The sequence below is a fragment of the Cupressus sempervirens genome, chromosome 4, assembly GCF_028749045.1.
Source record: "Cupressus sempervirens isolate cs-2001-9-10 chromosome 4, ASM2874904v1, whole genome shotgun sequence".
Lineage (NCBI taxonomy): Eukaryota > Viridiplantae > Streptophyta > Pinopsida > Cupressales > Cupressaceae > Cupressus > Cupressus sempervirens.
In genome coordinates, this window is record NC_143121.1 from 523,996,700 (window position 1) to 524,010,248 (window position 13,549).

General features: G+C 33.7%; 1 protein-coding gene across 6 annotated transcripts in view; it reads right to left on the reverse strand.

The window, feature by feature from the left end:
• EML3 (Emsy N Terminus (ENT)/ plant Tudor-like domains-containing protein) overlaps positions 1-13,549 on the reverse strand; it is a 39,729-nt gene that overhangs the window by 8,300 nt on the left and 17,880 nt on the right. For 4 of the 6 annotated variants that reach the window (XM_089825775.1, XM_089825778.1, XM_089825776.1 and 1 more), the window contains one exon: positions 3,399-3,578. The exons of the other annotated variants lie outside the window; for them this stretch is intronic. In XM_089825775.1, coding sequence (XP_089681901.1) covers positions 3,399-3,426 — 28 coding nt within the window. In that variant the 5' untranslated portion in view covers positions 3,427-3,578. The remainder of the gene's footprint in view (positions 1-3,398; positions 3,579-13,549) is intronic. 6 annotated transcript variants of the gene reach the window in all.

The following is a 13,549-nucleotide window of genomic DNA, read 5'->3' on the forward strand; positions in this document are numbered from 1 at the left end:
CTTTATGACGTAGTAGCATGTTCAGATCCAGATGCTACAACCCATCAACATTTGTCCATGTGAACCCAAAACTAAAAGTTTGTGCCTAAGAATCAATTTACATCCTTGAAGTGTTTGCCATTTACCTATAACAAGATCTTCTGAAAATCTCTCTCTCAATCCAAGAAGTTATCAACCAAACAAAGCCTAACGAGGCCCTTTGCTTTGCTATGCATTTTGTCCCGATTTGTTTATGACACAGAAGCATGTTTGAATCCAGATGCTACAACCCATCGAACTTGTCAACGGACATCCAAAAAACTGAAAGATCGTACCTAAGAATTTCCTGATTTACATCCTTGATGTGTTTGTAAATTTTTCTACAAGATCTTCTAAAAAATCTCACTCGATCTAAAATGTCACCGACACCTAAAATTTTGAGGTGCACAAGCTCTATACCAAATGACAGAAATAAAAGATGAGGAATATGCTTCATAGTATCATACACTACTGTATAAGAGAGAAGATAATGGGAAGAAATTAAATATTCATTAACTTGTAATGAAATAAACACAAAAGCAATAGAAAACAACAAAACAGTTTGTGGTATTCATTCTGTAATCAGATGTTACAATACACTTCTTATATCATCGTGAGCTTTGGAATAATTCTTTGCAGCATAATAGTGCCTACAAAACTATCTACCTAAACCTCCATCTGAAGCGCTCAATAAATAGAAGCAGTAATATATGAAACCAGCAAACAGTAATCAGGAAACAATGAACTGAAGCATGCCAAAATGTGCCACCCAAATCTCAAGATGACACACAATAAAAATAGCAGATTCCTTCCACTACACACAAGATTTTTAATATCCACTCACATACATGAATGCAAGAAATGAGCTACAGTACAACAAATCTATGACATTACATGCATTGTAACTTTAGTCAACTAGAGCAACTCCATCTTACATAATAATTTTATTTGATGTTGCTCTGACATATTCACATGATTATTTCCATAAACTATTGACATATAAAACTTCAACATGGCTGTAGAAACGAAAAATACAAAGTTTGACTTGTAACAAAAGGCTATTCTTGAAAACAAGATATAGGCTAAGTTAAAACCTTTTCAGTTATATTGACATATAAAACTTCAACATGGCTGTAGAAACGAAAAATACAAAGCTTGACTTGTAACAAAAGGCTATTCTTGAAAACAAGATATAGGCTAAGTTAAAACCTTTTCAGTTATAGCTAGGATAAAAATCATCAAGGTGGTTCTTACTCTAGCTGCTAATTTTAGGTAGAAACTCAATAAAATGAATGGGAAACATGTTTTCCTTAGTGTTAACTTTGATGAATAAAATAATTTAAAGTAACACAGGTTTTAGAAGAAAGCATGAGCAATTGTTAATTCTAGGTAGAAACTCAATCAAACAAGTGAAATATGTATTCCTTGGTATTAATCATGATGAATAAAGTAAAATATGTTTTTAAAGCATAAAACTTGTTTTGATTGTCATGCCCAGGCAAAACTTGCAGACAGTGCTGACAAGTTGTGACAATCACACTGTTTCAAACTGTGTCACAGGGTTCGCCGAATTTTCGGCTCCACATTCGAAATTCGGCGAACCCATAAAAAAATAAACGAATTTGTCAAAGTTCACCATAAATTCGTATGGCAGGAAAAAAAAAAGTGTTTATTACTGTGTTTTTTAGGGTTTTCGACGGCAGAGGGAATGCATCAGTTGACGATGGGAGGAATGCATCAGTTGTTCAGAATTGTGAGAAGATTGCAGGTGCAGTGACGGCGGCTAAGAAGTTGGTTGCTGTAGCGACGGCGAGTGATTCCTTCTGGTCGTCCGCCATTGTTGCTTGTTCGTCTGCCATTGCTGCCCATTTGTCATTCCGAATGATTTCATTTCACATTATTTTGTTTTGTTTTCCTAAGGTGCTCGGTTATTTAGGTTTCAAAATTTATTTTAATTTATATTTTTGTCATTTGTTTTATAATATTGAAATATTAAAGTAAATTTATTATGATAGAAAAATTATATATTTTATATATTTTTTAATTTTAGAAACTATAAAATTGTTAACTGTAATAAGTTATTATTTTAATGATTTTATATTAAAATAGTTTGATATTTGTATTAAAACATTATAGTATTAAAATATTAGAATTAATTTTTATTATGATAGAAGACATTTTTAAAATTTTATAAACTATAAAATTGTTAACTGTAGAAGTTATATTTTTTATTTTATATTGAAATCATTCCATATTTATATTAAAAAATTATATTTATTTTTGTAAATAGTAAATAACATTTTTTTTTTTTAAATAGCATAAGGCGAATTTAATGTCGAATTTTTTTATTTTTTTTTGACTTGTCGAATTTCATCCAAACTTCATAGTTGTCGAACTCGAACTCGAACTCGAACCTTGTGACTTAGGTTTCAAAGCTAAAGGCATGGTTTACCTTAGTAAACCCTGAACTTATTATCTGCATATAATCCAATAGATCATATAATAACCACTACATAAAATGAGTTCACATTATGAATCTAAATGAATCATATTTCTCAAAATTTTACACACAAAAAATACTTGAGGATTAAGACCCAATATACGAAATTCTCAGAGGAATTATTAATGACTTTCACTAAAATAAAAAGAGAATTTTAACCAGAAGGCAAATTAGCTCCAGGATAGAAATTAATTATGAAATTACATTATGACACACTGCTAACTGCAAAGAAAGATATTTACTATTTAGAATAGGCATAAGCTTCTAGTATCAATTTTATAATAATCTTTGAAAAAATATACAACGATGAGCACCCTAGGAACTCAAAAGTCGGGCTTCTTCTTCTTCTAGAGAATCAAAAGGAAATGAAATCACTAATTGGCAAAATATTCAGGCCAACTCCCTCAGGGACCTGACAAGAGAAGGCCTATGCATCTTGGTAGCATTGAACTATATGTTAATTTGTTAAACATTAATGAAGACCTAATAGAATTTAGGAGCCTTGATAAACATGACTTGTCTGATCGAGTGAACCACTTAACTACATACTAATGATTCAAATGACCTCAACTCGGACAATTATAAATAATTCCTCTGCATCATATATATCACTGTACGAACCATTGTTCCCCTACGAGATGTCAAAAACTTCAAACTTATATTGTTTGATATGAAGTGAGTCTCAGATGACATTAAAGCTTTAGATAATGAAGTTAATTCCCAGCAACCATTTCTCCATGTTTTGGCATGAAGATATTAATTAAAGTTATTTCTCAGCAACCATTTATCCAAGTATTGACACAAACATATAAATTTATAAGATAATAATAACTTTGAGGTGCAAAAGTGTTATTAATAAAAGCACAAAATATGAGCTTACCACTGCTGTCTGATTGACCAAATTCCATAGTTTCTGAACCTTTCTTTTCTGTTTACGAAATTCCCCCAAGACTTTGTTGAGAACAATTATTATCCAAGAATATGCTCCCAAGTTTCTCAATATTCACCTATTAGAAGCTTCTTTACAGCCATCCACTTGAAAGTATCAACTAACATGACTCTGTCCAATCAAATTTATCAATTTCAGTTAATGCAACTTTGCTATCAATACACAGAGCTACAAATCCTAATAAAACTTGAATCATATGGGTCACACTAGCTGTATATAAATCATCACTGATGGCATTACACTAAGGGTAGTCATGTAAAATGTAGATTCATTTCAATTCCACATGTAAGAATGCGTATACCTTAACACAATGACCAGATATGCTATGTTATGTTCCAGTCTACTTGATTTCAAACATATTCAAGTATTACAACATTGAATATCATGTAGGCAATAAGATTGTAAATTATTACTGTGTCCATGTCATTCACAAGATATATTAGAAAAGGAAAAGGCATATACCCTCCACCTTGACTAATATAAACAATGAAATCTCGGTTGGCAAAAACAAACCTACGCCAGATGTTATTCACATAGGTGTTGGATTCAATATTTTTAGAAAAGAGCAAAGACTAACCATAACAAATAGCATAGAACGGAACAGAAATTCCCTATACAATTGTAAGCGAAGTTAAAAAATTTAACAATCAATACCATCACAACTTAGTGCCTCTTTATCCCAAACGCCCTTCTAATTTCTGTTTATCCTGAATGGCTTCCAGATCCTCAAAATCATCATCAGTTCAATAAATGATCCTCAAAATTTCAAATTGTTTTGTTGCTAGATAAGCACTAACATTCATCCCCACAAATTTTGCAAAAAATAACTTTATCCCTAAATCAAGTGCACAGCACTATAAGAACAAATTCTAGAGATAGTTTTATTTGAACAATTTTACAATAGTTTTATTTGAACAATTTTACAATTATTTCATGCTTATTAGAAAAAAATTAAAAATAATATTTTACTCCCCCTGGAAACGCATTTCTTATTTCATATGATCACATCTGCATTCAATTCTTTCTTATTTCTAAGACCGTTGTTATTACTTGAGAGTTGTCCATTTGGATCTTGGGGGCTGTGATCTTTCTGTTGATCTATATTGATGATGGCCTGTAGGAAAGAAACTGTCTCTATGTTGGTGTCATATCAATACAGATTTTGCAGTTTCCACTTTTTAAGATCGTTTTGTTGGAAATGAAAATCTGAGATTTTGCAGTTAACAAAAAATTCTGAGACCTCCACCTAGATCTAGCAAATGAAAATCTTATACTTCATCAAAGGCATTCCTCTGATATGTTTTTTCTATTCACTCTTTTCAAATTGTGAGTTTGTGGCTTGTGAGAACTTTGCATAGCCTACATTGACTTGCATTTTTGTCCGCTTAAGACCATGCTAATATAGTGGAGAAATACACTCCAAATTATCCCTCTACTTCAAATTGAGATAAGATGTGTTTGATGTCAAAATTTCTTTCCAGAAGGATCCTGTAGCAACACTTAAGACAATTCTCATTGTTTGCAGTGCTTGCGGTAACATTTCTATGGTTTATGTTACACAACAGTACCTCCCAAAGGATCAGAAGGGATCATCAACCTTTCCAGAAAATACAACAAATACTCCAATAGTGGCGCAAGACACACTTTAAAGATCTCTACGGTAATCAAAGTTTCTACTCAGGCTTTACTAGGGTCCAACACACCTCCAAGCCAAACCACAAAAGCTAGCTCACACCACTCATCACAACATTGTTCCAAGCATCACACTTCAGCCATTCAACACTACATGTATTACAATTGTAACTCTGGATGGCACCCCTAAGGCTCACAATAAGCCAGGCCATCCACAAACACATTGTGCGACTATCAACATCACAGCCACCAAAAAGCGAAGATGAGACCCACATGAAAATGTTTCCACTTCATGAGAACAGTTCAACTTTCCGAACTCTCAGACTTCACGTGTAAGCTATATTACATATACATATTGCATATCTATAAAAGAGCTTAGCATGTATATTAAGACAGATACATGAAAGAAATGGTAGTCATGCATCTTTCTCAAGGAGATGGCATCCAAACAGATAAATTCAATGCATTTACTGCTTCAGTTTTACATCTCTCTCAATTCTTACCCTACTCTCATCTCACAAAGTTTCTGCAAATCCAAATAACTTCCTCTAAATCCTCCACTATAGAGCTGTCCACCAGATTTGAAGCTAGACTCTAGATCAGCTACTCATTATACACCAAGATAAGAGGAAATTTCCAAACAGCCTCTGCTCAAGTAAACACCACTCTAAAATCAGTTGCCAAACTCTACAGGCCTTACCCTAGTTTCATCTTGTGGTTGCTAAAATGACATTGTTAGACATAGATTTGCCTCTGATCCCCTGGAAACCTGACCTAAGCTAGAATTTTATAAGATTGTCATAGCAGTTAATAAGTCTTCTAAGAGATGGATAACTAATAGTTTAAGGACCAGTTTGCAGCAATGAGACTTCATCAACTGAAGACTTCTTATCTGGCCAAAGATATTAATATAATGAAATAACACATTGAGCTCCTTTGGCAAGCTGTGAACTGTAGAGATAATGCTAAATTCTCAACAAACCATTACCACTTTCCCCACACAACAGGAAAGTAAAAAACTAAAATTCTAAATCGCCATCCTTCTTGCTCAATTCAAAACTCCAGGAAACAAAGCTCAGCGGCAACAAAACAATCCTGTCTACTTACCAAACAAAATCGAAGTGCAGAGGAGGAATATAATCAGTGTAAGGATTTAGATAAGCTGTATAATTTTCTCCAGGAAGCTGACATCTATAGCAATAGGGATAGTGTAAAGGAGCAGGTTCCTCAACTTTTCCATTGTATCTATGACAATTTGAACATATTTCCTGGATCCAGCCAACACAATATCAGTTTCAGAAAACATCTATTTAAGGATGCAGCTTAGTTGTAATTGGTAGTGTGGACATTCTCACAAGGACACCCATGCGCAAATCGTCACACACAGTCAACATAGTTTTAGAGGAGATACACCACTTTAATGAGGAGCTACAACTATACATTCTAAGTTGTGAGCACTAATAATGCCTCACAAAATGGGAACACACAGTATCTCAAGAGGCAGAGACAGATATACAGCAGAAAGCCAACAAATCTAATGATATCATTGCAAGTCAACTGATCTCTGGAGAGAGATTACAGATTGAAGAATTCAAATGAGAGCAAACTCTGTGCTCCTGCACACAAGAAATCCAAACAAAGTTGACAGCAAGAGAAAAAAAAGATTCACAACTCTCTCTTTCATCCAATGAAGTTAACACCACAAAATGATGAGATCTGAATCTAGTTTATAAATATCAGAAGGAGCTATAGCAGAAATGACAAGGAAACAACTGTTTTATTGAAATTAAAAACTGGTGAATCAAATGTTTGTCATGCTACTATTGATGATGCGAATTGATTACAGCACCAAAGATATGGACATCCTAATTTTCAAGGAATGCATATGTCCACACAAAAAAATGTGGTACATGAGTTACCAACTATATGGTTAGATTTCCTATAAGTGCAAACAGATATAGGCAGACATCGGAACCTATGATTTGTGTTGTCCCGTATCCAAGGAGAGCATAAGTATCAAACACTTCAGGATTCAACCTGGGCAAGCTCATTTTCAACCAAGGCTCAGATTCAGGACTCATACCCAGCAAAGACTTGGCAAATTAAAAAATAATAAAATATAGAGATTTTGATGGATATTAAACTTGTAGATTATATTATAAAACCCTTCAATGAGTAAGCTAAGATAATCAAATAGAAGCTACTTTGCTGACTACAAGTATAAATGTAATTTAATTATTAGGAATTTAAACTGAAAAATGTCAACAAAAATGAAAGATGTTAATCTGTCATCCAACATGGCCCAAAAATATTTTCATTTGTCGCTTTATAAAAGCAAAGTCAGGATTTGAGAGCAGTTCTCTCGGTTGAGTCAAGGTATCTGACATTTTCATGATTTATCACTTTTGACCATCCTCCAAACCCTTATTCATACACTTATAATTATGCATTTTCAATTTTTCCCTAGCCTTCATAGAGCTGATCAATTCTAGCAGTGAGAACATGCCAAGTCGAACCAGACTCAAAGGGCAACTGTGTCGCAAAAGAATCCTCCAGATCCTTCAAAATCTACATTGCTTTTATGCACTTACATTTACGCACTTTCAATTTTATCCTAGTTTTCATAGACCTGATCAAGTCTAGCTGTTGGGAGTTGCGATGTCTGACCAGACTCCCAAGGCAACCAACTAACAAGTCCCCAAGCCTTGTTTCAACCTGCTTGAATAGGGCTCCCCAAATCTGTCCTAGAATCTTGTTAAACTGCTCTATACCACATACAGCTGCATTAAAATCTCACACATTGTCTGTAGAAGACCATACCATAGTAAGACTATCAAATTTGAGATGAGTGTGCATTTGTACCTTGTTCTCAAATCCGTGCCTAAGTGAGCTTGACATTGTTATAACCGAATAACAAGGTCCAAATTCGAATTCAAGTTCGTCGATCATAAAATTCGGATGAAGTTTGGCAACGGTAAAAAATTCGGGAAAAAAAATCAACATTAAACTTAACCTATTTTTTTTGTTTGTATGTAAATATAAGTAATATATCACCAAATTTGTCAAAATATTGTCACATTGCTAAATAATTAAACAAAATAACTCAATATTATTTTAAAATAAAATAATGTTATTGTAAATAACAATATTATATTTGTTGTGATGTGGAGCCTAATCAAACTCGGAGGTTTTTCGGCACAGTCTTTTCCCCATATTATTTCTATTGGGTGGTTGGGGGCAGCGCCCCCAAAACCAGGTGCGCTCCCTGTTGCAGTACAAGGTGGGGTCGAGGGGCAACGCCCTTGAAGCCAAAGATGCCCTTATATTGTAAAAGGCATCGACTACTATTTTTCTATTAGTCTAGCCCTAATTTTGTATGCAGCAAAAGCTTGTATAAAAAGGCTTAGGGTTAGGCATTTCATAATGTAATGGTGATACTGTAGCTTCTTGCGGCAGTATTGAGCTGTAATATCAGGTTGTAATCACTGGATAATAATAATATTGGACTTGCTGTTGGTGGATGTAGCCCAGGGATTGGGTGAACCACGTTATATCTTGCTGTCTTGTGTTCTCTTTTATGCAATCTACTATTTTCTGGTATCGGTTATATTTGCATATAACTGTTATATTTGCATATAACTGTTATTTCTGTCTGAGGTTAATCCTAACAACAATATTTAAAATCATAAAATTCAGATGAAGTTCGAAAAAGGTAAAAATTCTCTGAAATGGGAACTTCTTGGATGAAATTCGGCATAACAAGTTAGTTATTGAGTCAGCTGATTTTGATATCGTTACTTCCAACAAGTTGCTTATTGAGTTAGCTGAAGTAAACAGCTCTGCTTTCTCCCTATGTGATTCACAGCCATGACCTCACCAATGAAGAGAAGGTTACCATGAATCTCAGTTGTACAACATACACCCATCTAAGCTTTGTGGTTGACAAAAGGTGCTCATACAAAGTTAATTTTCCTCTTCTTGGGCACACAACAATATGATCTGAGCACACAACAATATGATCTGAAAATGGGGAGGATCAATACAGGCATATTCACATTTTTTTAATTTCAGTTATGTTCATCACTAAGGTTAAGTGATTAACAGCATTAGTTTTAGTATCCATTATCTGCTGAAACTGCAACTTTTATTCTGCTGTTCACTTAATCATAATGCAGGTCCACGTACTGTACAGTGATTTTGATATGAAATTGGGAATAGTGGAACAAAACATTTATGAAGGATTGCTATTTCAACTGGACATTTATCAGATTGTACCTTTTTTAATCTTGCAACAGCCAGTAGAAAAGCATAATAATAAATTTCTAACTTATATCCTTATTCACAATTGAATAACTTCATTGGATGTTTTGATCTCTTTTCTTATGCAATGTTTAAATTACATATGCTTATCTCAATATATGGGTAATATCCTCACAGAATGACCACAAACAAACTTGATTGAGCCTAAGCAATGCAAAACAAAACACACACACACACACACACAAACATATATAATAAAAATTTGAAATTTAGTGTCACAACCTATTGGTGAAAAAAATCTCAAGACAGTGAAATTGCTTTTAATTGAAGGCCAAAGAATTGATCAGTAGAAATAACTGTACACTTTACAAATAACTTTAGGGAATTTTGGCAATAATAGTGAAATAAAGTATTATGCTGATGTTCAGCACATTAAATTAGCAATTAGGGGGTAGAGTTACACAAATGTGTGCAAGAATAGGATTTTGAAAATAGTTGGCAGTGCATTTTAAACAAATAGAATGACAGTTTTATAGATCAACACAGCTAAAAAAGTTTTTAAATAAAATATGATGATGAAAATGTCACAACGGATATGTTAAGTTATAAGAAGAAAATCCCATAGAAATAGCAGGAACTAACATAAGAATTTTTATTGACATTGCACAAACATAAAAAAATCCAATACACAATTTTTGCTCCTGTAGAATATTACTCTTTCAAGGTCTATTGTTTTTCAAATGTAACTTTTCACAATTTTGCTGAAAAGTTTGCCACCCTTTTAGCATTGTCCAACACATATTTACAACATTGTTTGGTAACTACTTGGGCAGATACAAGAATAAATGATTAGTACAATTTTTCCAAAACATACACATATTCCCAAGTCACTTTTCGAAATGATAAAGTTTGAACATTACAGAACACATATTTAAACATTATTCCCAGCGTTAGAATTGACAGCTAGATGACTGTCATCTAAGTTATCAGTTCAAAACATGATGTGTATACATGTACGAGAACCCAGAAGATGGATACACAAAAAAAAAATTCAGTTTTGGATGCGTTTGGGTAGGGGTGTGTGTGAATTAAAAAACTATATATACACAAAAAAACTAAAAAATATACAGAATTAAATCATTTGATAGCATGGAACTTCATCAAGACAACAACGATCAACAAAATCTGTATTGGTTCTTTTATATGTAAATGGGAAGAAATAATAAGTGGCATTTACAACTTGGTTGACTTGAATATCTTGTTTCACAAAATCTTTAACAAGGAACTTGTTCTTAGTTATCGTAATCTAGCTTTTCTAGTGTTCACAACACAATGTTGTCATTAGCCTCTCTTCTCATGGTCTTGTAGGCTAACCAAGAAATAAAAGGGACTTAGAGACCATTTCGCCTAGGCAGTTTTGAGCATACTTACTAAAGTCATTCTAGGCATGACTTACTATTATCAATGCCAAATGCCAAAGATATGCATTAAAATTTTAAATACTTGATCATTGATCTATGTTTGCAATTCTAATTAAAAATCATTACATAGAAAATAAAATATTAAAAATAAGGTTTTTGAATCAAGTTTAAGCCTACTTTTCTATCTCTGGGTTCTGGGTTCTCACAAGTTTGCGCAATTTTGTGTTGGGCGCGCACAAGGTGTGCGCCCAGCACAGTGGCTGCGCACAAGTCTGTGGATATGCGAACCAGGGTGCACCCACAATGTTGTTCAAGGACTCGGGGTGTGAACCTAGTAGCTTAGCTCAATAGCGCTAGAAATACATTTCATCTCATCAATTGATGAGAAATCTTCATGGGAGGTTGCCATAAGTGCAGATTGTCGCACTTGGAAAGACTAGAGAAGCCGAACTACATGTCTGACAAATAAAGTCAATTGTTCAAATTTCCCATTTAGTTGTTGCATGGCTTGGTAATTGTCATCCATTTTTGAAACAATAGTAGGAAAGGTAGATTGCATTTTCTCGATTTCAGATTGCCTTGTTTGAACTCCCAAATTCACTTTTGACACTTAATGGTTGCAAGCCTCTTCCATCTTTGGCAAGAACAAGAATGATGACATCTACCACCCTTAATGCCTGAGAAAAATAATTTGCAACTAATGATCTTGGACATCTTTATTTGTCAGCAGTTATTGAGAATTATTGCAATTTCAGATATATCTTTACTAAAAGGTTTAATAACTCTTTTTTCTTACCTTAATGACACTAGTGAACCAATTAGGAACAATACTGGCAAATTAATCAGCACTCTTCAATTAGTCCCCAGCCTAGTATTTTGGATATCTTGAATGGGTAATTGAGCACAAGGTGAGGAAGAAAGTGCGCTCAATGTTAGGATGGAGTTCCCTAAGCAGAAATAGAAGAAATAGGAGAATGGCCCTTGTGATTTGATTCTCAAAAATTTGTTCCTTCTCTATGTGTCTGTCAGGTGTGAGAAATTTCTCTATAGGAGGTACTTCTAAAGAACAAAATAAAAGCAACTTCATCGCAGAAGTGTCAAGAGTTTACCTAGGCTAGATAGAGAGGAAGTCAAGTTGAAACCTGATCAAGGAGGATGAGACCATCAAAAAATTCCTTTGTGGTATCTTTCTTATATTGCATCTCCCACTTTAAAGATATACTCATTTTTCTTTCCTATATATTGGGCATTTTCTCTTCCTTCCTCTTCTATTTTCTCATGTAAGTTGGGGCTCTCTTGCTCCTTCCCTTTCTAGTTCAAGGTTTGTGATACTCAGGCTTTGAGCTTCTAACCTTGTGAATTACTTTTGAGCTGGTACTTTCTAATGCTTACTTTCTCAATCTTTTCCTAACAAGATTCAGATCCTTTAATTTATGATCAAGCCATCTCAAACATTCAATACTATACCCCCAATCCATAACCCACTACAAATTATCTTCTGAAGACTAATCTGCACTAGTAATTGGTAGATTAAAGATGCCTCTAATATTGTAAATATAACATTAAATTATCCCTGTCGTCAAATATGCATTTAGGTACTCAACAATTTCAAAGGTCTTTTTAACTAGAACGTAATTAATCAAGAAAAATCTCTCTCACCTCCTTTTCAACATGTATCAGCAGAAAAGTCTGCTAAGCTGAAGTTGTGTCTGTGCATAGACCCTACAAACTTCTCAGTATCTCCTAAAAGATCAATAAAGATATTTTACCTTGTTTCATGAAGCTACAAATTACTACAAACTTCTCAATATTTCCTAAAAGATCACATAAAGACTTTTATCATGAAGGTACAACTTAAGTTTCAAGACTTCCTTGAAACTTTTTGCATGAGAAAGGGAAAATCAAAAATAAGCATTTATGTCAATTGGAAATGATACACTAGTCCTACTTGCTAGATAGCACTTTATGGACTCCACATAATTGCCTTGCATTTTCTTGTGAAACCAACTTGTGAATTCACATATTTGGGCAACCTACATAGTGCACTTTTAAAAACTCCTACTCTGATAAGGTTAGAATATATGTTGCATCCCAAAAAAAATTAATCTTTTAAAATAATATTATAGCCATTGTAATGGTTAGTTAGAAACTCTCGGATATCATGATCTTATGAAATGGAAGTTATGATTAACTGAATTGATTCGTGTGTAAGTGACTTGTTAGTTGATTATTGTTATTTTGACTAAAAATGAATGCTTATATTCTTAAAGATAAATGTTAGTGATGGATAGCTGTTGTGACAGTTATCAGTTATTGTGTTTTCTTGATATTTCAATTTAAATGGAGGAACATGTTATTATTGTGGAATATGGATTTTTGGTTGCAGAAGCAGACAAAGGGGAGGAAGATGGGATTCAAGGAATGGGGCACCAATATAGTCCATCATCAGACCATCAGGTATGGGTTCTAACTACTTTGATGAAGGATTTAACGGCTAGGCAACAAAGTATACCTTGGACAGTCATGAGTTACTTGGTCAATTTTTTATAAGAGAAATATTAAACATTTAATATCATGAGAAGAACTGTTACCTCTCTTTTCTTTTGAGACTGTGTAAGTGATGAACATTATAACTTTACACACACACACACACACACACACACACACACACACACACACACAAGTACATACATACATACATACATACATATATATATATATATACATATACTGCCACCATGATATGCAGATTATATCTATCAATTGCAC